Genomic DNA, 21,629 nt, shown 5'->3' with positions numbered 1-21,629 from the left:
GTAAGTGCTGGTGATGGAGAAGGCCAAATGGAGGCTGCGCCCTGTTGCACACCAGCACCTGTGCTGGGCAAGAGCATCATTGCCTGCTGGTGCCGCCACTGCCTGCTGGTGCTGTGTGCCATGGAGGAAGTGTGGGGGGGTCCCCCACACTCCTTCACACCCACACGCTGCCCACCTGAGCTCTGGGCTGTTGTTGCCCCCCCTGGGCACAGGCTCCACGTTGCTGCGAGTCCCATGCTTCACACTCCTGCCCAGCTACAGCCCTGACCTTGCCACTTCCCCACCTGCTGCCTAGAGTGACCTGGAGTAGGGGAAGCCGAGCAGGTCCCCAGGGGCTGCAGGAGCAGCAGCCTCACCTGGGAGCTGCATGCTGGTCAGGTCAGGCGCTTCCACCTACAATGGTGGGAGTGAAGCGCAATAGGGTATGATTTTGGGGGGGGGGGAGGTGTACACATGGGCACCTCCCACCCTCATGGGCAGGACTGGGCGGGGCACAATTTGTTGGTGGGCACGGCAGGCTGGATGAAAGTGCTTGGCAGGCTGGATTCAGCCCATGGGCTGTATTTTGCCTGTCCCAGTCTAAAGCAAGAGGCAGAACCATTATTGGCAATTACAGAGGGAGAGAACAGATCTTGACTCAGAACCAAAAAATGAGTGTTACAGAGCTAAAAGTAGAGGCATATAAATTTCATACATTGTGGGAGCATCATATACTGTGGGAGCCTAGTAACTGCACAGTAGCACTGGCACAATTTTTTGGTGACAATGTGCAGTAGCCTAATACTACTACACAGTAGCATATTAGCACGGTTTTTGCCCAGTGTTAACTACTTCACATCAATCAACATGTAAACACACATTGTATGTACAAAGCTCGTTTGGTCAAAACCTCATTGCTACCCAAATATTAAAACTGTTTTCAAAAGGACTCTTGGTTTTAGAGTAAAAATACGTTTTAAAAAAAGTAAACAAAGCCAAATATGAGACATGTTTATGATGCAAATTAGGAAAAAGTATAAACATGATAAAAATAAAAGATAAAACAATTGGTATTTTTAACAGACTTCCTACTCTCCTCCTCGCCAAACATTTTCAAAACGGCCATATAATCTGGTTATTGGAGCAATGTACCCATAATACTGCTTACACAAAGGACTAAGGACTATGGCAAAGGTACCAGTGTAGACTGACTGATGGGACCCATAGCAAAATACCCTAATCCTGCACACTAAAAGGAATCCTCTGCTGAGCAGCTACTAAATTTATGATTCCTGACATTGAAGCGGTGTGAGGAGACCATTCTAGCTAGACAGTTGGCCTTGTATCATTGTAAACATGCTGACAGAGATGGAAGAAGGGTATCTTCAGATTCTTCCAAGCATGGTCTTTCAGCTAAATCAAACACCTAGAGTTTCTTGACCACTAAAGAGAATAAAGCAGGTGACTTCTGTTGGCTCCATTTGCATTTAGTTTGAGATTATGGACATAGTTCTCTGTTGCTATTATTCCCCTTGAGTAATTATTTATACCAGTTAAAAAAAAGTCAGTGTGCACAACTCACAATCCTGATGTTTTAACCATTTTAATTTAGCGTAAGGCAGGGATTTTCAACCTTTTTTGGTCAGTGTACCCCCAGCAGCCGATGGAGAAGCAGGGAGTCCCACAGTGGCCGGTCAATGAGTGGGGGGAAGAGGGGGATTCCCCTGGTATCGGATCAACAAGTGGGGGAGGGGAGGGGGTCCCCGGCAGCTAATTGATGACCGGGGGGAAGGGTCTTCCGCACAGCCAGCGGCAGCAAAACTGGAAGTGCCAGCAGCACATGTCAGCATGGTGCCACAAGCAGAGCAAAGTGCTGGCAGCCCCACCACCCATGCTGCTGCTGCGTACCCCCTGGGGCCTTCCCAAGTACCCCTGGTGCAAGGTATACAATTATGTGGAAAAGGCTTTAAAGTTCTTAGTTACTTATTTCAGTCTTTTCAGAATGGCCATCACAAAATGACACCCTAACTACTTATTCCATGAACCCAAGAAATATGGGCGTTTATACACATACATTTGTCTGCTCCAATACACCAGAGATTTGGCACATTGAAGCAGATTCAATTAAATCGAGCCTGCCCCACACGCAAGCTGACATGTCCAGCACTGCACCACATGCATTTGTATAAACAGCGAAATGCACATCAGCGCTGAGAAAATGCCAGTAGTGCACTTTTGAACTAAGACACCTTCAATGCGTTTAGCTCAAAAGCACGCCGCCACCACTTTCTCAGCGCTAACGTGCATTTTGCCATTTATACAAATGTATGTGCTGCAGGACTGGGCCCTTTTAAAAGCACCCACTGCTGTGGTGCAAGCATGTGCACAAATGCCATAGGTTAGTATTATCTCTCTCTACACCAATGATTCTCAACCAGGGTGCTAAGAGGTCCTTTTAAGGGTGATGTACAATATTAGCACTGTTGGGTATGCAAGCATCTACACCTGCTTCACAAGATAAAACCAAAAATTTCTAGTAGGAATCCATAGTGTCACAAACATTCTGACTTACTGTGGACTTTCTGAATCTTTGCAATAGAAACTGTTCTATTGTTTTTCCATGATAATATATATATGATAGCTAAGAGCTGGCATTTTTAAAGGGGTGCCTTCAGTATAAACTGGTTGAAAAACCACTGTTATACACTTACAAGGTACTTAAATCAACAATAGTATCTTTAAGGATTTATTACTCATTCCATTTTCCACAATGAGAAATCTATCCCAATCAGTTAACATCCTTGAAAAAAAAAATCAGTCCTTTTTCCAATAGCCCTCTATCCTGTTCAGTCTCCAGTACATATTGTATAGCAAAATTTTGATATCTAAACAATGAAATTAGGTTATCCTGACAAATACGATGCACAAATTCATTGATAGCAGCCATTTTAGGATCTATTTAGTAGTATTTTTAGAGAATTATCAATGCACTTATTTAAACTCCACCCCCACATTGCATCCTTTGCCATTCAATAGGTTATTGCAGACGAGCAAAACTTTCTAAAATTGCAAAACAACTTTGCAGACAAGAAAAAACCCAACAGTTTAATGAACCCAACAGTTTAATGAAATTTTTTTATTTATATAACTGTTGGGAGATATCTATATTGATATATCTATATCAATATAGGTGTGAAACTCCCAACAATTATTTACCAGTTTCTTTTAAACAACAAAACCCATCATTGCTTGGAAAAAAAGCTGGTTTACCAACAGTAGCAAAAACAAATAAATACAGGGATCAAACAAAAAAGTATGCTTCGGGGTCAGAATTTGAACCTCAAAGCACAACCAAATGCTAATAAAATGAAGGTAAAATAGCAATGTTATTTAACCATAGTCATCTCAAGGTGGCATCTTTCATATATCCACACCTTTGGGTCACAGGTCCCCATGAGAACCCAAGTACATGAGGCACAAGCAAAAAGGAAGTCAATGCATAGAGTGTGCAAACAATCAAATCCCAACACATCCCTACAGTACCAAGGAAGGATCAAATACATTTTTTTTTTGTACACAAAGAGTACCTGAAAAATAGGAAGTTAGATAATGTTTAAAAAGAAGAAAACAAAGCGTCTGTCCTTGATGGTTTAGAACAAGGTTCTGTAATTTTTTTTCCACAGATGTCACTAGATATACAAGAGGAAGAGTTAAAGTGATGGTCCAGGAAATATACGAGAGGCAAGGATTTCTGTGGGTGATACCTTTGATTGGCCAACTACATGGTTGGGATGGACTTAAGCAAATTCTGAATGCCTGCATCTCAAAGCTTGTCCATCCCCATGTCTATCCTTAACCACACAGTTGGTCCAATAATAAATAATCACCAACAGGAAGAATATTTTTTAACAAGTTTATTTTCAAAGTAGTATGTGCCAATGGAAACCCCCCTAGAATGTTTAATGTCTAATAATGCAGACTGAATGGCATCAAAAGCCATCATTTTTAGAAGTATGATCTACCAGCTCCTTCTCCTTCATGTGGAAGATGTAAGACAAAAAACAAACAAAAACAAACACCATAACTGGACTAAATTTCGAAAGTCAAAGACCAGCCCAAAATTCAAGAATAAAAATATTACATGATTTAGACAAACATAAAGGCAAGAGTGTTGCCAGCTAAAACCGAAATCCAGATTTATTATTGCGGAAGATGGATTATGCAGTAATGATGACGTGAACAATCACCTAAAACTTGGCTACATAAGTTACTTAAATTACACAACTGAAATCAGGGAAAATCTGCATAATACGTTTTCCCCTCTCCCGGGCATGTGCAAAAGCATCAAGTTCCAAGATGCAAAGAATTTTCTTCTTTAAAAATGTACTTCTTTTCAGTGCCACGATACAGAAGACTATAATGTTAAATTTTATCTAAAACCAAGATTCACTAACTTTCTTCACTAAAACTGAGGAAATGAGAAGAATAAACTGCCTTCTTTGGGGTCCATACTTTCCTTCCACAGCTGCCACTCCACCACAGATAAAACATATACAAACCATCAGATGCCAAATTCCATTACATGAGGCACAAAATCCTGTTGTAAGTGATACTCATTAAAGGGTCTTAAATTCCTAGAGGGAATATGGAAAGCCTCCTTAAAGCTATTATTCAGGATGATAGGGTTGATATAATCAAGTCAGTGACAAAAGTCTAAAGTTTTAGCTTTCCTATAATGTTGTCTTGTTTGCTTCAGGAAATTAAAAAATTCTATTCACTAAATGGCAGGTAACTGATCCAGCCCTCAGTTTCCTGATGAAAAGTCAATACCAGATGAGAATGCAAGCTTCTTTTCAGCAGTTTGGGAAGCAGTGGCATATACAAAAAAGCCATCCTTCTCACCTGTTTGGTTATCTCCATGTTTTCCAAGCTGATCCTCTTGAACTCTTCCTGACCCTCCTGAGGGAGAGCAGCAGTTAGCATTTATAGAGTTTCTCAGGTATTTATATAGCACCTTTCAAATTATCACTCTGTTAGAGAATTAAATTAACATATAAATATAGTAAGATCTAACTAACTTAAGTTAGGCCCTAGAGAGTTTATAAACCAGTGATGCCTACTAACTGAAAACCACCACCTCTTAATCTTTTTTTTTTTTTAATTCAAGAGGAGACCCTCTCAGAATTCCAGGTTCAGATAAAAAGTTCACATGCTGTTGTAGCCAAGTAGGTAATTGTTCACTGTTTTTATAGCCAACTGAAATTCTCATTCAATCTTCTACATCCAGTTTGAGCTGCCTAATCATGCTTTGTCATTGCTATTTTCACAATTGTGTTTTCATCTGTCAGCACAAATAGCATCTGTTTCATTCAATAACAGAAGACACTTTTTTGTCCACCAAAATATTTTAGTCTCCATTTTTCTATTTGGCAAAGTACCAAATGAATATTGGTGCTTAAATCCTCTAGGGCTTAAACTGATGAAGGTTATATCCCAACTGTCCTTCAAAAGCTTATGAAGTTTATAGAAGTTAAAAAATCCCAAGAGACTAGGTAGTGGAATGGTTTGACAATGCCCTTTAGCAAAACCAATCCAACTCCATCTACGGGCAACTCCAGAATTCTTCGATAAGCCAGAAGCAATAGATTGCACTTGCATGGTATAGCAGTTAATGCACTCTGCTTAGTCTACTCAGAAAAGGCCTGAGTGCACAGCTTTTGAAGCAACTGTAACTCTTGATGTCACTTTTTCCACCCCACCTTCTGCACCCTTCAAATCATTGCTCTTAAGTTCGTCTGGGACCTCATACTGGCAACTCATCAAGAGAAGAACAAGAACATCCCTTAAAAAAAGGTTCTCTGAAAATGTTTTCGCTCTTAGGATTGAAGATGAAGAGTTTGAAGCACTTAGATTTCATAGACATTAGGGGCTGGAAGGGACCTTGAAAGATCATAGAGTCCAGCCCCTGTGCCATAGGCTGGAAGTCTGCTGGGGTCAAATGATCCCAGCAAGATATGCATCCAAACGTCTTTTGAATTCGTCCAGAGTAGGTGCTTGCACCACCTCGGCCGGGGGGGGAGGGAGGAGGAGAGAGGAGTCCATTCCAGACCCTGGACACTCAGACTGTAAAGAAGTTTTTCCTTACATCCAGTCTAAATTGGTGTTCCAGAAGTTTGAGGGTGTTACAAGCTTGGGGTGTGTTATCCCTTGGGGAGCCCTGGTGAACAACTGTTCTCCCAGATCCTGATGCACCCCCTTATATACTTATAGGCTGCCACCAAGTCCCCCCGAGCCTTCTCTTCTCCAGACTTCTGAACAGTCCCATGTCCCTCAACCTCTCCTTGTAACTCTTGCACTTCCGGTAAGATAACTTGGATTTTGTGAAAAAGGACTCTTCTTCCAACAAGATGACTTGTTCCAGTAACAGCTATGCAGTCACAACTGTATCTACCTACCTGCTTAGTCTCACAGCTAGAGGTAATGAAGTCATGGTAACAAGTGCCATTCTGAGCAAGGCATATCTTGCAAGATTCTTATTTAAGAAATCCAAAGGATTTGAAGACCATATATATATATATATATATATATATATATATATATACATACATACATACACACACACACATATATATATATATATACATATATACACACACACAAATGAAGCCAAATGTATAAATTTGTCAAACCCAATGAAGGTTAAAAACTGTTATAGATAAGCAAGCTCAAATGAATAGGTTACATGGTTATAAACAGCAGACTCTGATCTCTATAGTGTTATAATTCAGCCTGTATCTATAGTAATCAAATACCAGAAGACAGCTAAATAGTGTTGGTATGCATATACAGTGACCCAAAAGTAGGATCTATGAAAGATGCAGACCTTTAGATAACTATTCTTTTAACATTTTTGGGCAGCATAAATACTAGTGGTGCATCTTACCTGTAATTGGAATCAGTTTCCAGTGTATTCCAGGCTCTCCTACATTATTTGAGTTGGAATGTTGCCTGCGATAAACATGTTCAATGGGTGTGCTTGGGCATGGACTGTAGTCGTCAAAACTACTAACGCTTCCAGTGCTTGGCTCCTATAAAACAGTAACATTCTCAGTTCAAGAATGATACATATTGTTAAATACAACAACCAAGTCCACTAACCTCTGACACCTCAACAGGAAAATACACAATTTCACCAACCTAGTGGACTTTTTGCTTTCAATTTGGTCAAAACAAGGTACAATTATTTTTGCCTTTCATCTAACCACTTAGCAAAGTTGCTGAAAGTACAGAAGTTGCCTTATACAGTATAACCTCACAAATCTGGCATGTTCAGGACCGAACACCTGCCGGAAATGTGAAAATTCTGTCCTTTAAAACCAGAGTGGAAGCCAGTCCTGGAGCAGCAGCCACACACAGTGCGGGGTGGTGGATGGCGGTAGCAGCCGCTGCGTGCAAGTTTCTCCCTCTGCATCTGGGGAGGGGTGGGGGGGATGACCGGCAGCTGGTCCCAGAGCAGTGGCCGCATGCAGAGTGGCAGCCTCCGCATCCAGGGGAGCGGAGGGGAGAACTTAAAAAAAAAAAAATGTCGAGGTTATACTGTAGTAATTTCAGTGGCCATTTGAAGCATATGTTAGATTCTGTCTCGCTCCCCCATTCTTACTTCAAGGTGTCCAGTTCTCCAGAAAGCAGACTGTTTGGAATTTAACTCCAAAAAGTTGTCCACTAGAGACAAGCATGCCTTTTACTACTTAGATTCAGCCACAGACAGTGGCCTGGTTAAGGAAAAGGATAAAAACCAGTCTGAATCCCAACCATGGGCAATTGGTGCCACCTGAGTTGGGGGGCATGTTCCCCCCGCCCCCACCAGTGGCCAATCTTGCTGATGGGGGGGGGGGTGTTGTCCCCCATGGCCAATTGTGCCAACTGGGAAGCATAAGTGGCGCTCCCGGAAGCACCAGCAGCACTTCACCTTGCACCCCCACTCCCCATCCTGCACTTGGAACCAGTGCTCCCACCTGCCCCCCAGCCCGTTGCCTAAGCAGGGAGTGCTACCTGTTGGGAGGTGCATCAGTGCTCCCAAGGAATGCACATGCACCCCTATGCGCCCCTTACGCATTGCCACTGATCCCAACTTGGATTTCAGATTGTCAGAAGCTCTTACGGAACTCTCACATATTAGTATAACCAAAACTCCCTTTTTCTGCTTAGGGGACTCCAACTACTGAGAAACTAGGTTTTGCCTAACAGTGTCCAACTACTCAAACCACAGAAGAATTTAATCAGTGGAACCAGCCAGCAGAGATTACTGAACTAGGGATACTAACACCAAAAGCTACGCTGAATGGTTGTTCCAACATTCACAAATGATCATGGAAAACATGTATGGAATACGTACAGAATTCTCTCTACAAAAAAATTCATATTATGAGAACTCTAAAAGTGAGCCTTTTCAAGAGTCCACCATTGGCCTGCCCACACTGAAATCAGTGCAAACTCACTGAATAACATTGCCCCTTACTGAAATTGGTTGGATCTCAGGCCAATGCTGTGCAGTATGGGAAATATCCCAAATGCCTGCAAGACACGGAAAAGCTTCCACTACACATACTTCCTTAATGCAAACTTGAATCCGGCTAGCAATGGCAAAAGTAAGTAGAATTTCAGATTTCTTAAGTTCAGAATAAAGGACAAGCAAGGAGTCCGAGACCTGACTTCCTTACCTTTGCAAAGACCCTCCAGGTCCTTACCATCATTTATAACATCAAGCTCTTTTTCTTCATCAAAAGGCGAGAAACCCAAGAGTACACTTTAATCTGAACGGGGCAGAAAGATGGGAACTTAAAGACAACTACCATTTTATAAAACCAGAAAAGGAAAACTGAAAAGCAGAGCTACTAGCTCAACCAATCTTTGCTCAGAGCTCAAGGTAACTGTACAGAACCTACAGAGCAATAGAACACGTAGTTTCCAGGGAAGAAATGCTGACAAAGTTTTGCCAGAGTCTGTTCTTCTATTATGAACAAAAAAAGTTATTTCAAGGGGTGAGAAGCAATTGAGTACCTCTCAATTTGCCTCCTTACAGCAAATACTACTGAACGTAGTTTTCTCAGGCAGCATGTTGAGACACCTTCAGTTAAGCATAAGTGAAGAAATTCTAGATTTTGAAATAAAGAAAATTTTGACCTTCCACTTCTTGCATTTTGGCCATCCAGAGGTGGAGGCTGCTGAGTTTAGACTGTCTAAGGCTCCACTGATTTTATTTTTGTTGTTTTGAAAGTCTGGTATCAGGAGGGATCTGAACAGGAAACTGGAGGCTGACCAAAGGAACAGCCTCTGAATAAATGACAAAAAAAACAACCCAACGCTTTTTTTGTGGCTCAGGAATTTTAGTCATCACGTGCCTGTTAGGAATAGGGTTAAGTGCCCACAGCCTCTGAGAATCTAGGTCCACATTTAGAGTATACTGTTCTGAGTTGAAGAAGAGACTGGAGAACATTAAAGCCACTGTCGTTGGGAAGGAACCACAAAAAGCACAAGAATGTCTGCCCAAGAAGTATGCTGGGCTGCCACGAAACCCCAAATAAACAAACAAAATGGAGATTCCTTTAGCTTGTCATAGGTTAAAAGCCAATTACAATTTGGGCCCAGCAAGGAGTGATGGGGACTCATAGTTTCGCTTTGCTGTGCTTGCAGCTAAAGCAACCCTCAGCATCTTACAGGATCCAGTTAACTCCCCAGGAGGACTATGAACATTTGACCTCTGTGGATTTCTCCACCTCTAAGAAATAGTCCAGGCAGAAAAAGGGACACACTAAGCCCATTATATTTACCTTACCGTGACTGCGCCCATATCAAAAAAACCCTGCAGACCGGGGCAGGCAATTATTTTGGCTGGAAGACCACTTTAACAATTTTGGTGAGCTGTTGTGGGCCAGAGTGGGGAGAGGTGCCAACCCAATCTAGCATAAGGGGAAGGAGGAGCAGGATTACAGGGCCGTGATAGCATGGGCCCAGGACTCAGGGTAAAAGCCACAATCTGCTCCCCGCACATCCCAGGTACTGGTTCTGTGGACAGGGACGTGGGGAGTGGATCACAGCTCTGCCCTGAGCCCTGGCTCCACACTGTCACCACAATGCAATCCTGGCCCTGTCCCACTCCCAGATGCCTATGGCCCCATCCCATCTGCCCAGCCAAGCTTGCCCTGCCTGAAAGGGTCTCAGGCCAGTCTCCATGGAGACCCTGCCTGTCTGCTCCATCCAGCGTCCTGATGGTGGGTGTAGGGTGGACGGGCAGGGGTGCCCAAGCAGGTGGGGCCAGGTCCAGCAGTGTGGAGACACTAGTGGCAGCAGCCAAAGGAGCCACCACTGCAGGGGCTGCCAGGAAGCAGAGTCTAGCTGCTGCACTGCCCCTGCCCTGTGACACCTGATGGCAGAACTAACTGCACATACCACTGCCAGGGCAGCCCCACCCCCCTGTGTCTGGGCCAGGCAGGACCAAGGGACCTGCCACAGGCTGAATAGAAATCGCTTGGTAGGCTAGATCCAGCCCACAGGCTGTATTTTGCCCAGCCCTTCTGTAGACTCCACACAGAAACTAACTGAAAAAGACTGAATAAAGTGTTTGATTTATTCAAGAGCTAGAAAAAATGTGTTTTTTGTGATGGTCATTTACTAACAGGAGTTAAGAAGGTCCCTAAACATATCAGCTACTTGGCAACTAGGTTATGAGCGAAGTGTTGCAAAACGTTGGAAGTCCCAGCAGGAAGACAGCTCGTTGAGAAGCTTGGCCCAGAGAGACTTTTATTTCTCATCTCTGTGGTTGTTCCAGTTAATTTCCCAAAGAAATGGCAGGTCTAAATAACCAGGAACACACGTCTTAAAAAGACAAACTAGTATATAGAATCCTGACTTTTTGGTGTTGTTCATAGCAAACGGAACAGCTCTAAGGTATGAAAAAACTAATGATTTATGTACTGAAGGCTTTGACAGCCTGATGAGACTATAATCATTAGTTCCTATAATTAATAGGTACTACACCCACAATTGGTACCTATTAATACTGAAAGTTTCACTTACTTTTAAACGTAGCGTGTGTTCGCTGGCTACTTCGTTAGTAGAAAGCCTTAGGTCAACATCAATAGGATAAGACAAACACGTTGCATCAGTTTCTAACATTCCTGGGCTCTGTGGGTCCTTGAAGTTTACATTTTCAGCTTGTGCACTAGTAGGAAGCTCGTGTTCTTCTTTATCATGTGCTAGAACCGATTCGTATTCATGTTTTTGCCTTAAATCCTCTTCTGCTTCATCAGTGTTCAGTCCTAGAGCTTGATTTACAGACCGTGCCAATGATGAATCCAAGTGTCCTGCACTAGCTAGTGTTTCTAAAAGTAGTTTAATTAGGCCATGTGTGTCAGTTACAGCAGGGTCCGCTAAATCTTGCTGTCTCAAATCAGTATCATGTCCACCAAGGCCAGTAATTATTGAGGAAACTGACTGTGGCGATTCTGAGGTTTTCCCCCCTTTAGGAAGGTGGGAAAATGGTAGGAGAAAAAAAAAAAGAAAAGAAAAGAAAAGAAAAGGTCATTCATAAATCAAACCCTAAAAGGAAGAGAAAGTTACACTTCCCCAGACGGCCAGGTCCATTCCCAGTTTACATGCAGAAATTTTTAACCAACATGAGTTTCTTATAAGTTACAATGATGGGGTAGGTAGCAGTTCCTGAGAGCTAAAGGACTTCCCGCAGACCTTATAAACAGTATTTCAGAGGCACAATGCTATTTTGTATTTGCTGACACCAAAAATAAGCAAACAAATATTTGCAAATGCAGTAATAGCATCATGGGTGTTTTAAAACTATTAACATCTTTATTTTCTGATGTTAAAATTGGCTGCACTACATAATTTGTGTTTTATAGCAATCTTGTTAGTATAAGCATTCGTTTACTGGCAGGTAAAGAATAGTTCAAGCACAATGTTTGTTTCCTCCAACCTATTATTATTGCTTTAAAAACAGACAAGTAGATTGTGCCTGAACTAGGCTAACCATCTGTGACAACCGTTTGATTATTTCATATAGAAATACAGTTCTATAAACCAAAGAAAAGAAAGAGGGATGGGAGGGAAGGAGAAAACACCAAACAGTCATGCTGATTAATTAATTCCCTGCACAGGCCTGCACTGTAAAACCACAGTTATTAGTTTACTCTTCTTTAAAAGCTGTAAACCATAAATGTGAGAACTACTGAAATATTTGAAATACCTTTATCTAGTCTACTCAGGCTCCATTTGCAAATGCTTTCTTCAGTTCATAAATTAGTGCAGGTATAGGTAAACTAGAGACATTTAAATATTATAGATCACTTTTCTTCAGTGTTTACAGCTACAAAACTAACATGTAGAAAAACTAAAATTTTAACTTTATTTAAAATAAATCTTACAAAACAAGAAGATCATGGGCCTAAACAAAGCATGAAAAATGCAACCTAAAGAGAGTTTTTCAGAAGGCACCAGAACAGCAGGATTTAGTCAAAGGATTCCCCTAAAATAATCTCAAACTCAAGTTAAGGCAGATTATTTTATCTTTACCATATAATATTTTACATCGATCACAATTTTAAGACAGGATCCTTCACTGCACCCCCCTCCTTCACTGCACCCAAAAAAACATGAACTGGATTGCAAGGATCCAACACCTTCACGTAAAAGAGTCAAAAAGCCTCGCTGAAGCACGAGAGCTATTCAGTAGGCCTGTGCTAGCATTCAGCCAATTCAGAGAATTCGGTGAACAGCGATTCAAATCACCGTCCCGAATCAATTTGGCAGAATCTGCTCTGGAGATTGGGCCGCCACTGAATCAGACAGGCCCCATTCCCTGCCCAGTCTCCTAGCCCTGTCAATGGCTGCCCCGCCCAGCTCCAGCATCCCTGCTTATTAAAACAACCCCCATACTCACTGGCTCCTGTCAGCAGCAACTGATGAGCTCCCACAGGCAACTGCAGCAGTGGCAGCAATGATGAGCTCCCACAGGCAGTGGCATTAAGCACCGACTGGCAGTCAGCAACCACCCACAGACACCGCCGGCAGTGGCCAGCAGCAATTGGGGACTGCCCACAGACACCGCCAGCAATGTCAGCAGCAGGGGTAGGGTGGGGGCAGTGGCAAATGGCAACCACCCACAAGCACTACCAGCAGTTTCAGTAGTACCTTTCTGCAGGGGGTGCACCGCCAAGCTCAGGGGGTGCATGTGCACCTGCGTGCACTCCCTACGTGTTGCCAAAGCCCCAAGCTGCAGCACAGAAAAGTTCATTTGCAGCACAGAAAAGTTCATCTGGGGGCATTGGAGACGCATAGGGAGTGCAAGCATTGTAATAAATTGGTTTGAGACGGGTGCTGCTCAATTCACAACAGTTATGGAGGGGTGCCTGGGGTTTAAAAATGTTGAGAACCTCAAGTATATGCACATTCCATGAGTCTGGTAATTATTTACATCAATAGCATTTCTAAGTTTATTCTTATAAAACATTCATTCAGTTGAATACAACATTCAGTTGCTGTCAAAGTTTTAAATCACATTGGGTGCACATCTAAACATGGGCTTTACTGAGTAGACTAATTAGTTCTGCAGTAAACAATCACCATCTACAGGTGTGTCAGTATTAGGGAGCTGTAAATTAATTAACTCTGCCATAAGATAAGTACTCTACTGTAAGACAGTACTAACTCAACCAAAACTGGCTCACACACTGCCTCTGGCAGCACCCTCATGCCCTCATTTGGACTTTTTTTAACAGAGAAAACCAGGATCCCTGGTTCTCAGCAATGCAGGAAGAGTCAGAACACGCCAAAGAAACATTCCCATTTATGAATCTTTCACATTAATACTCGAGTGAAGCAGCAAACTGGTACTAAGCAAAAAATGAAGTCATTCCAATACTCTTAACCACAAAAAAAGTTAAATTAACAAGATAAAACTGATTTTACTGAAATTACAGTACTTACCTTCATACTGGCAACTATTTTCTGCAGATTCACTCATTTTTAAGTGTTTCCGCAAAGTTTCAGAATGACTTTCTAGTCTTCGTTTCAGTCCACTTTTGTTTCTCACATCTTCTGTATCAGATTCTCCACCAACATTTTTTTTCCTACACTGAATTAAGTTAATCAATTCTTTGAGTCTATCAGGATCGTAGTCCCCAGGATGAGGAGGCTTTCGTTTGACTAAAACTGGTTCACTCTTGGAACCACTTTTTTTACCAGTTTTTGTGTTTAAGTCAGGGTCATCTTCTGGGGCTTCATAATCTGAAACAGGACTGAACTGCTGAACTTTCTGATTTCCTTCCATCAGTTCTTTTGCTTTAGAAACAGGCAGCTGATAGGCTTCTGAACAAAAAATGTAGTTTCTCAATGAGCTATCAATATGAGATTTGTTTTTTGGGCCAGAATAGAGAAACTTTCTGTCATCCAACCGTGACTCATATGGGTACAATACAAATTCCCTATATTTGCCAGAGCCACTGTAGTATCGCTTCAAATATTCATTTATATACTTTTCCACAACAGTGTTGAAACTTGCAGTTGTATCTTTACGAGACTGAATGAGAGCAAAATGTAGTGACTGAATAAACTTTGTGAGTTCTGGCAAAATCTCATGATTCTCCTGCAACACTGTTGTAGCTGAACTTTTCTGTGCTGCAAATGGAAGATTTTTGGGGGCTGTGAAGGAAAGAGAGAATCCACAATTAAAACAAAAGTTACGTATGAACAATATGTAAATGATTTACAGCTATTAACTAGTAAGTGTTTCTTGTACTGAAGAAACTGAAACTATGCATAACAATTATGTTATGACTTTGGACACATTATCCAAGCCAGGACTCTATCACTCTTCTGTCCTACACCCCTAATTTTCACTTTTGAAAGACATCAGATGACAGTCTGCTACGTTTAATTTACAACTCCTTTATAATACTTGCCACAGAAGTTACACTCTTCTGTAACTTTTATATGTTACTTGTCTCCATTCCATTTATTCTGCATTCCTCATTTTGACAACTGATGTTGTCAAGATAAAGCCCTAACCAATTAGCTTTAATCTAAAAAAGTCATCTCAGAAGCTGATTTTGTGTTTGACTGAAGTTTTAGTTTACAAGGCAAGTTCCAGAAAGGCTCAAAGAATTAAGTAAGCACAAGTGCATTCAAAGCACCTGGTGTATGTACAATTTAGTTTCCACCCCATCTTTTTAATCCTGCAAATCCTCTCAGCATATCTTCAATCAATCTCTTTATTAGAAAAGCCTTTCAATATGTGATTAGTAATTCTTGGTTTAGTATTCTATATTCCTCAGATAAGTTCCTAAATTAAAAAGAGAAGTTGTAACAAACAGTAAAAATAAATTCTTTTATAAGTGCTAGCCCTATCATTCAAATATCCATGTCAAGCAGTGTTCTTTCCTACTCATGGCATGAGTTACAGTAATCCTGACCCAAACAAAGGTAATAGAAAATTAATACCTTGCTACACTGAGACCATGTCCAAATCAGAGAAGGTACTAAAAACAAATGAACTTACTTGAACTCACTACACCTCTAGGTTCCTGAAACAGAAACAATGCATGTAGAATACGGGACCTTGCAGTTTGGTGCTCTAGCAAGAAAAGAAACAGAATTAGGCAATGCAATAAAGACAGAAGCCCATAAAATTTCTGAAGCCCAAAGCCTAGTATTTTTAAAAATCACCTACCATATGGGGATGTCATTTGCCAAGGAGAAAGAAGGAAAAGATATCCTCTGTCCCCAAGAGGCTTAACAAGAACCTGTATTTTCAAACAACAAGGGTATTACAGTTGGAAATAAGCAGTAAAAATTAAGAGATTAAAATTGCAAAACTGTGCTCTTAATAGATAAGAAGCAACAATGCATCACAGGCACTGAAACAGTCCTCTGATATTTGCATATATGGCCAGCAACAATAAATCTGAAGATTCTCAGTACTCAACATTAGCCAAGTATAAAAAAAAACTGAAAAAGGAAAGTCAGTATTTTCTACTCACTAATTTTTCTTTTTCTAGTTTTTGAAGTAAGCCTTCCAAGTTACTTCCAGACCTTGATTTTTCCACAACTTCATAAAGGCTGCAGTACATTCCACTTTTAAACACTGACACAAGAAAAAGAAAATACATTGTAAACCAGATTTATGACTTTTTGATTTAAATAGCCAAACACACACACTACTTCAAGCTAACCTTCCTTTGTCCCTAGGTAAGTTTCCTTGTAGAACAATGCTGGTGCAACTTTTTTCTTCAGCTGATCAATGTTCATTACAGTTTCAACATTAAGCTTCTCTGGACTGGAAAAAAAGAAGGAAAGTAATGTTCTTTTTCTACCTCACAGCCCAATCTAATTGTCACAAAATTGAAGGCTTTTAAGCACACTTATTAAAAAAAAATTCCTAGAGGGATTATGGGAAAAAAAAACTTTGCTTATCATATTATATACATACATATATACGCGCACACACATATGCACACACAATTTTATTTATTTATTTTTAAAGAGAGTGTGTTTAAAACAGATGTTTATGTTAATTGCACATTTTCAGAGATGCTTTAATGATTTTGGAACTTAAGTTGGTTCCTGAGTCATATAGGCACTTTAAAGTTTTGCCCACTATATTAACACTTGATCAAAATACATTCTGGCAAATATTCCGCTAAAGAAAGTTCTGAATGCCAGCATTTTTTCAATGCTACTTTTGTAAATGAAATACTTACAGCTTGCATGGAAGGAAAGGACGTGTTGCTGACTTCAAAGCGGCATGACATAAAAGCTTCCCTTTATTCAAAAGTTGTCCTCTCCATAAGGTGTAATTAGTCTTATCTAAAAAGCAAGGCAAAATAAAAAGTGACTGAATAATTGGAAGCTAGTCTGATGAGAGAGACTCAAAAGGAAGGAGACAGAATGACCATCAATAGTTCTGGGAAGTTTCCTTCTGCTGTCACTACAAGGGTAGTAAATATTGCTGGTGCCCTGTCTGCCAGATCATCTAGGTAAGGCAAAGAAAGATAAAGCAACAGCGGAAGTTGGTTGTGTCCAGTTTAGATCACTGGTTTCCAGTATTGCTATTATTTGTAAAACTATGCCAAAAACTGCATGCACATTAGCATAAAGATTAAAAAGACAAAAGCAAAAAAAATGCAAACAGTGAAGTAACAAGCCCCCTGTACAGAAGGAGCAGAGGAAAAAAAAAGTCACCACTGTTTAGGCAGAGGAAATTTAGCCATTACTTATTCTGGGGATGGACATTTGGAGCTGTTTCAAAAGGGCAGCAGTTGTCCACCAATAACAACTGGAACATAACAAGGTGAGGATGACTAATGTACCAAAACTGCTTCATCCAGGGTTAAAGTCAGGGCAGTTTCGCTACACTTCGGTCATCCTCAGCTTGTCCACCAATAACAATTAGAATGTGGCAGAATGCAACAACCACTGCCCTTTTAAAACAGTTCCAAATGTGTGTGTGTGTGTCCATCCCTAGAATAATGCATGGCTGAACTTTTATCTCAAGAGACATTTTCAAGTTCTCTGAACTCAGGAAGACATCATCGCATCAGTTCACATTTCAAAACTTTCTCTTGAATATAAGAGAACCAGAATCCTTTGATAAGTAAGGTGCTATGTGACCTATCTTAGAGTGTCACTCAAATGTTCACTGCAGTATTAGAATATTGTAGTTCTCAAAGAGCTATTTACATATACTTTTTGGATACCAAAAACAACTCTGTGGTCAAGTAACAGAGGAAACCAATTTAAAGGCCAGATACAGACATTATATTTTCACTGGTGTAAGTGATTGGAACCCAGTCTATACCCACAACAAAACAGGAGTTTGGCACAAAGTCTGGTCTAAAAACTGCAGAACATAAAACTAAGATTTGTCTGCCCTATCAAAGGTCAAATGTGTGTTCTGTTCCCTACTGATCTAAACTATGTCGTTTACAGAAAACTATGCAACTTAATGATTGATTCTATTCTGGCATTTTTGAAGGTCTGTACCTAGCTTTAGAGCTGGAAAAATCAGGAAATACAGCAAGCCATGTTTGTTAGCATAGCACGGGGTGTCAAAATCATCTTATTCCATGGGACAGGCGAGAGTCACAGGACCAATCCACAGGCCAGATGAATGGTGCATGGCCAGCCCTATGAGCTAGATTCGGCACATAGACCATCCCCACCCTTGGGACCACACAACGTGATACCTGCTCTGGCCAGATCAGGGCACAAGTCACACACTCCAGCTGATGCAGGGCAGACACTGTGTGCAGTAGAGTTCCCTCACTTGCTGGAGAGGATACCACATGCACCACAGTCCAAGACTGACAAGAGTGAATACTGGATCCAGCATGTGAGGGACCCATGGAGTTCTCCCCCCTGCACCACCCCATTCCCCTCCCATGCTGAATCCAGCACCTGCTCTGGCCAGTCTAGGACTCAGTTGCACATGATACTCACTCTGGGACCCATGCTGCAGGCCAGAGCACATACTGTGGGTTCTGGATCTGGCATATGGGGATCCCAGACTGTCCCGTGTGGGTGCTGAGGGCTGCATGTCCTGGGCCCTGTACGCAGGGCCTGTCCAGCATGCACTGTGTGGATCACTTGGAAACTCAGGGACAACATGAAGAGCCAGATGATGTGGCTGCGTGGGCCAGATTTGACACATCTGGAATAGCAGAAATGGACTTTTCAGGTCAACTGTCAAACAAGACAGCAGGATAGCTGCTTCAGATTCCACCCCTTCGTCCACAGTAATCTTTTGTTAAGAAATGTCTTCATTTTTCTTGCACTTCTAACCATACAAAAGGTCTGAAATATAGCATGCTTTTCTATAATCCTCAAATACAAAATGAAATAGGAATCACTAATCACATGGATTTAGACTGTATCCAAATCTGCTTTAACTGGTTATACCCCAATGGTATCAGAATGGTATGATTTATTTTTCATCTTGGTAATGAATTATACTATTATGGGTCAGTCTATTTTTTATTGTATAAACAAACAGGAACCCAAAATGCATAACCAGTTAAAGTGCTGGCGAAGAGAATGGGGCAAATGGATAGAGTACCCACATATTTATTACAAAAGGAGTTTTAGAATATAACTGATGCTTACCTGCATTTCTGTCTGCATTAAAACTGTTTGATCTAACAAAATAAAACAAACAAAACAAAATTAAAAAGAAGTTTCTCTCAATGGGGGAAAAAACAGATCATATTTAGTTATGATTTATTATGGTCAGGCTAACAGGAGAGCAATACAAACAACCAGGTGAACATTATTAGCAGCACATACATTTAAGGAACGGAAGGAGAAAGTGCAATGGCCTAATATTTGGACTGATTTACCTACATAGTCTTAAAAAGATCTAATCCTCCCTAGTATGGATGTCACTCTCAGTACCTCCATGTCTGTAACTTATACAAACAAGCTATATAAGCATATTTTATACTATTATAATTGCAGTCTCTCTAAGGTATTGTACCAAATGAATTGAGACCATTCTCTCTCTTCAACACAATAAAAACAAACTGTTATTTAGACTAGTCTAAACAGACTACTTGTCCCAACTATTTCAGGGGCAGACACATAACAGTCATTCTAACCCAGGGGGGAACTACTTTCTGTAGTAGGAGTACTACTGTACTGTAGGAGAGAACAGGCATAGTGCAGAGTATATCAGTAGTAAAATATGTGAAGTCCTAAAGAAGATTGAGAGCAATAAAGCATTTGCTTTGCTGACTGACAATGCAAGTAACGTGAAAGCAGCATGGGAGATCATAATGGCTAAATATCCACACATTACTGCGATAGGATGTGAATCCCATGGGCTAAACTTGCTTCTTAATGACATCATGAAGTTGGACACTCTGCAAAAGATCTACAGAAGAGCAAAAGAAGTTATAAAACATGTCAAAGCTACTCATATTGTAGCTGCAGTCTTTAAGAAGCAGGAAGAAAAGAATGTAAAGAATTAAACAGTGACACAAACTCTGTAGTAAAACTAGATGGGGTAGAGTGGTGATCTCATTTGAAAGTTTACTAAAAAACAAAGAAGCCCTTCAAAAACAGTAATAACTGAGGATCTTAAAGTGCCCAAAAGTGTAAAGAGCACTGTACTTGATGAGGATGTCTTCTGGGTTCAGCTGCAGAACTTCCTGAAGATTCTAAAGCAGGGGTAGGCAAAATGCAGCCCATGGGCCACATGCGGCCCACCAGACCATTCTATCTAGCCCACGGGGCCCCTAAAAAAATTTAGAAAATTAATATTTATCTGCCCCTGGCTGCCCATCATGCAGCCCTCGATGGCTTGCCAAAACTCAGTAAGCAGCCCTCTGCCCAAAATAACTGCCCACCCGTTCTAAAGCCAATTTCTTCAGCAATCACTGCATCTAAATCAGACAGTGCACTTGTCAGACATTCCTTACCAAATGGCCCAGCAGATTCTCAAAAACAATTGATTTTAAGTGTACAGAAGAAAGAAAAGTCAAAAGTACAGAAATAAAGTGAAAGACTTCATTAACAGACTGGAAGAATTTTGTTGCCTATCAATTCATGCTGCTGCAAGTCTCTTGGATCCAAGATTCAAAGGCAAAAATGTTAGTGATGATAGTACTGCTATTGCATTTGACTGGATTACGAAGCAAGCAACACACTTAAGACTTAATGTTGGAAAGGTACTTTCAAATGTTGCAGAATACAGAACATCTTCAGATATTTGGTCCAGGAATGCAGTTTGGGACTCCGCCAAGCATATCCCTCCTTGCAACATGGTGGCAAGGCCTTTGCACGACACAGCCTATGACTCCTCTTGCTTCAGATTGCTTGCTTCAGATTCCTCCATCTTCCGCAGCATGTGAAAGAAACTGGTCTATGTTTGGAAATACTCACCAATCAAGAAATAAACTAAACATGTGAAAGATTAGAGAACTTTGTCTCAATTTGGGCCTACTTTCAGTTTTCAGAAGTCCATGAAGATGATAAAATAAGGATCAGAAGAAGCAGAAGCACCAGAAACTGCTGATAGTGATAGCTCAGAAAATGAGATTGATTAGACAAATTTCACGTAGCAAAATTTATATTCAATAAGTGTTTTTTTTCTCAACTCTTTTTCTAAAAAATGAGTGCTTTCTGTATCTGCTTGACACTATGGAGGAGGCTAAGTCCAGAATACATAATAACTTGCTTTGTTTTACTATACTGTTGATGGTTTCTTCTATTTTCAACTTTAAATTTGCCTGCTTCTCATAAACTGGCAAAAACTAAGAGATGCTAGGTTCCTTACAGTTCAGCAGCTTGTAGCTCCATTTGTAACAAAAACTAAAAACATTTTAAAGTAAATTCAATTAGTAAATTTGTAATTATTGTCTGAATAAACTATACATTTAACGATTATACCAAACATGATAATTTTATGAGCAAATCAAGTTATACTAAGAACATAAAATGTTATATAAGTAGCAAAGTGAATTTAGATGTGTAAAGGGTGCTAAGAAAATAAGTATTGCAGATATTTCAATTTTTCCCAAAATTCCCATTTTTTTTTCCCCATGGCTTCAAAACTTCTGGAAATTTTACATCTCTAGCCATACCGC

General features: G+C 40.8%; 1 protein-coding gene across 7 annotated transcripts in view; it reads right to left on the bottom strand.

Moving 5' to 3' along the window:
* Window positions 1-21,629, bottom strand: part of TASOR (transcription activation suppressor) — a 47,562-nt gene that overhangs the window by 8,914 nt on the left and 17,019 nt on the right. For 4 of the 7 annotated variants that reach the window (XM_059715465.1, XM_014596551.3, XM_006259035.4 and 1 more), the window contains exons 8-17: window positions 19,150-19,181; window positions 16,749-16,854; window positions 16,221-16,324; window positions 16,029-16,132; window positions 15,719-15,791; window positions 15,548-15,622; window positions 13,978-14,691; window positions 11,056-11,498; window positions 6,923-7,067; window positions 4,882-4,938 (exon numbers count right to left, since the gene is read on the bottom strand). In XM_059715465.1, coding sequence (XP_059571448.1) covers window positions 4,882-4,938; window positions 6,923-7,067; window positions 11,056-11,498; window positions 13,978-14,691; window positions 15,548-15,622; window positions 15,719-15,791; window positions 16,029-16,132; window positions 16,221-16,324; window positions 16,749-16,854; window positions 19,150-19,181 — 1,853 coding nt within the window. The remainder of the gene's footprint in view (window positions 1-4,881; window positions 4,939-6,922; window positions 7,068-11,055; window positions 11,499-13,977; window positions 14,692-15,547; window positions 15,623-15,718; window positions 15,792-16,028; window positions 16,133-16,220; window positions 16,325-16,748; window positions 16,855-19,149; window positions 19,182-21,629) is intronic. The other 3 variants (XM_059715466.1, XM_006259032.4, XM_006259034.4) reach the window with 1 other exon arrangement.

Source organism: Alligator mississippiensis, chromosome 12 (assembly GCF_030867095.1).
Source record: "Alligator mississippiensis isolate rAllMis1 chromosome 12, rAllMis1, whole genome shotgun sequence".
Lineage (NCBI taxonomy): Eukaryota > Metazoa > Chordata > Crocodylia > Alligatoridae > Alligator > Alligator mississippiensis.
The sequence above is the reverse complement of the archived record's forward strand: the minus strand, read 5'-3'. Positions and strand labels throughout refer to the sequence as shown.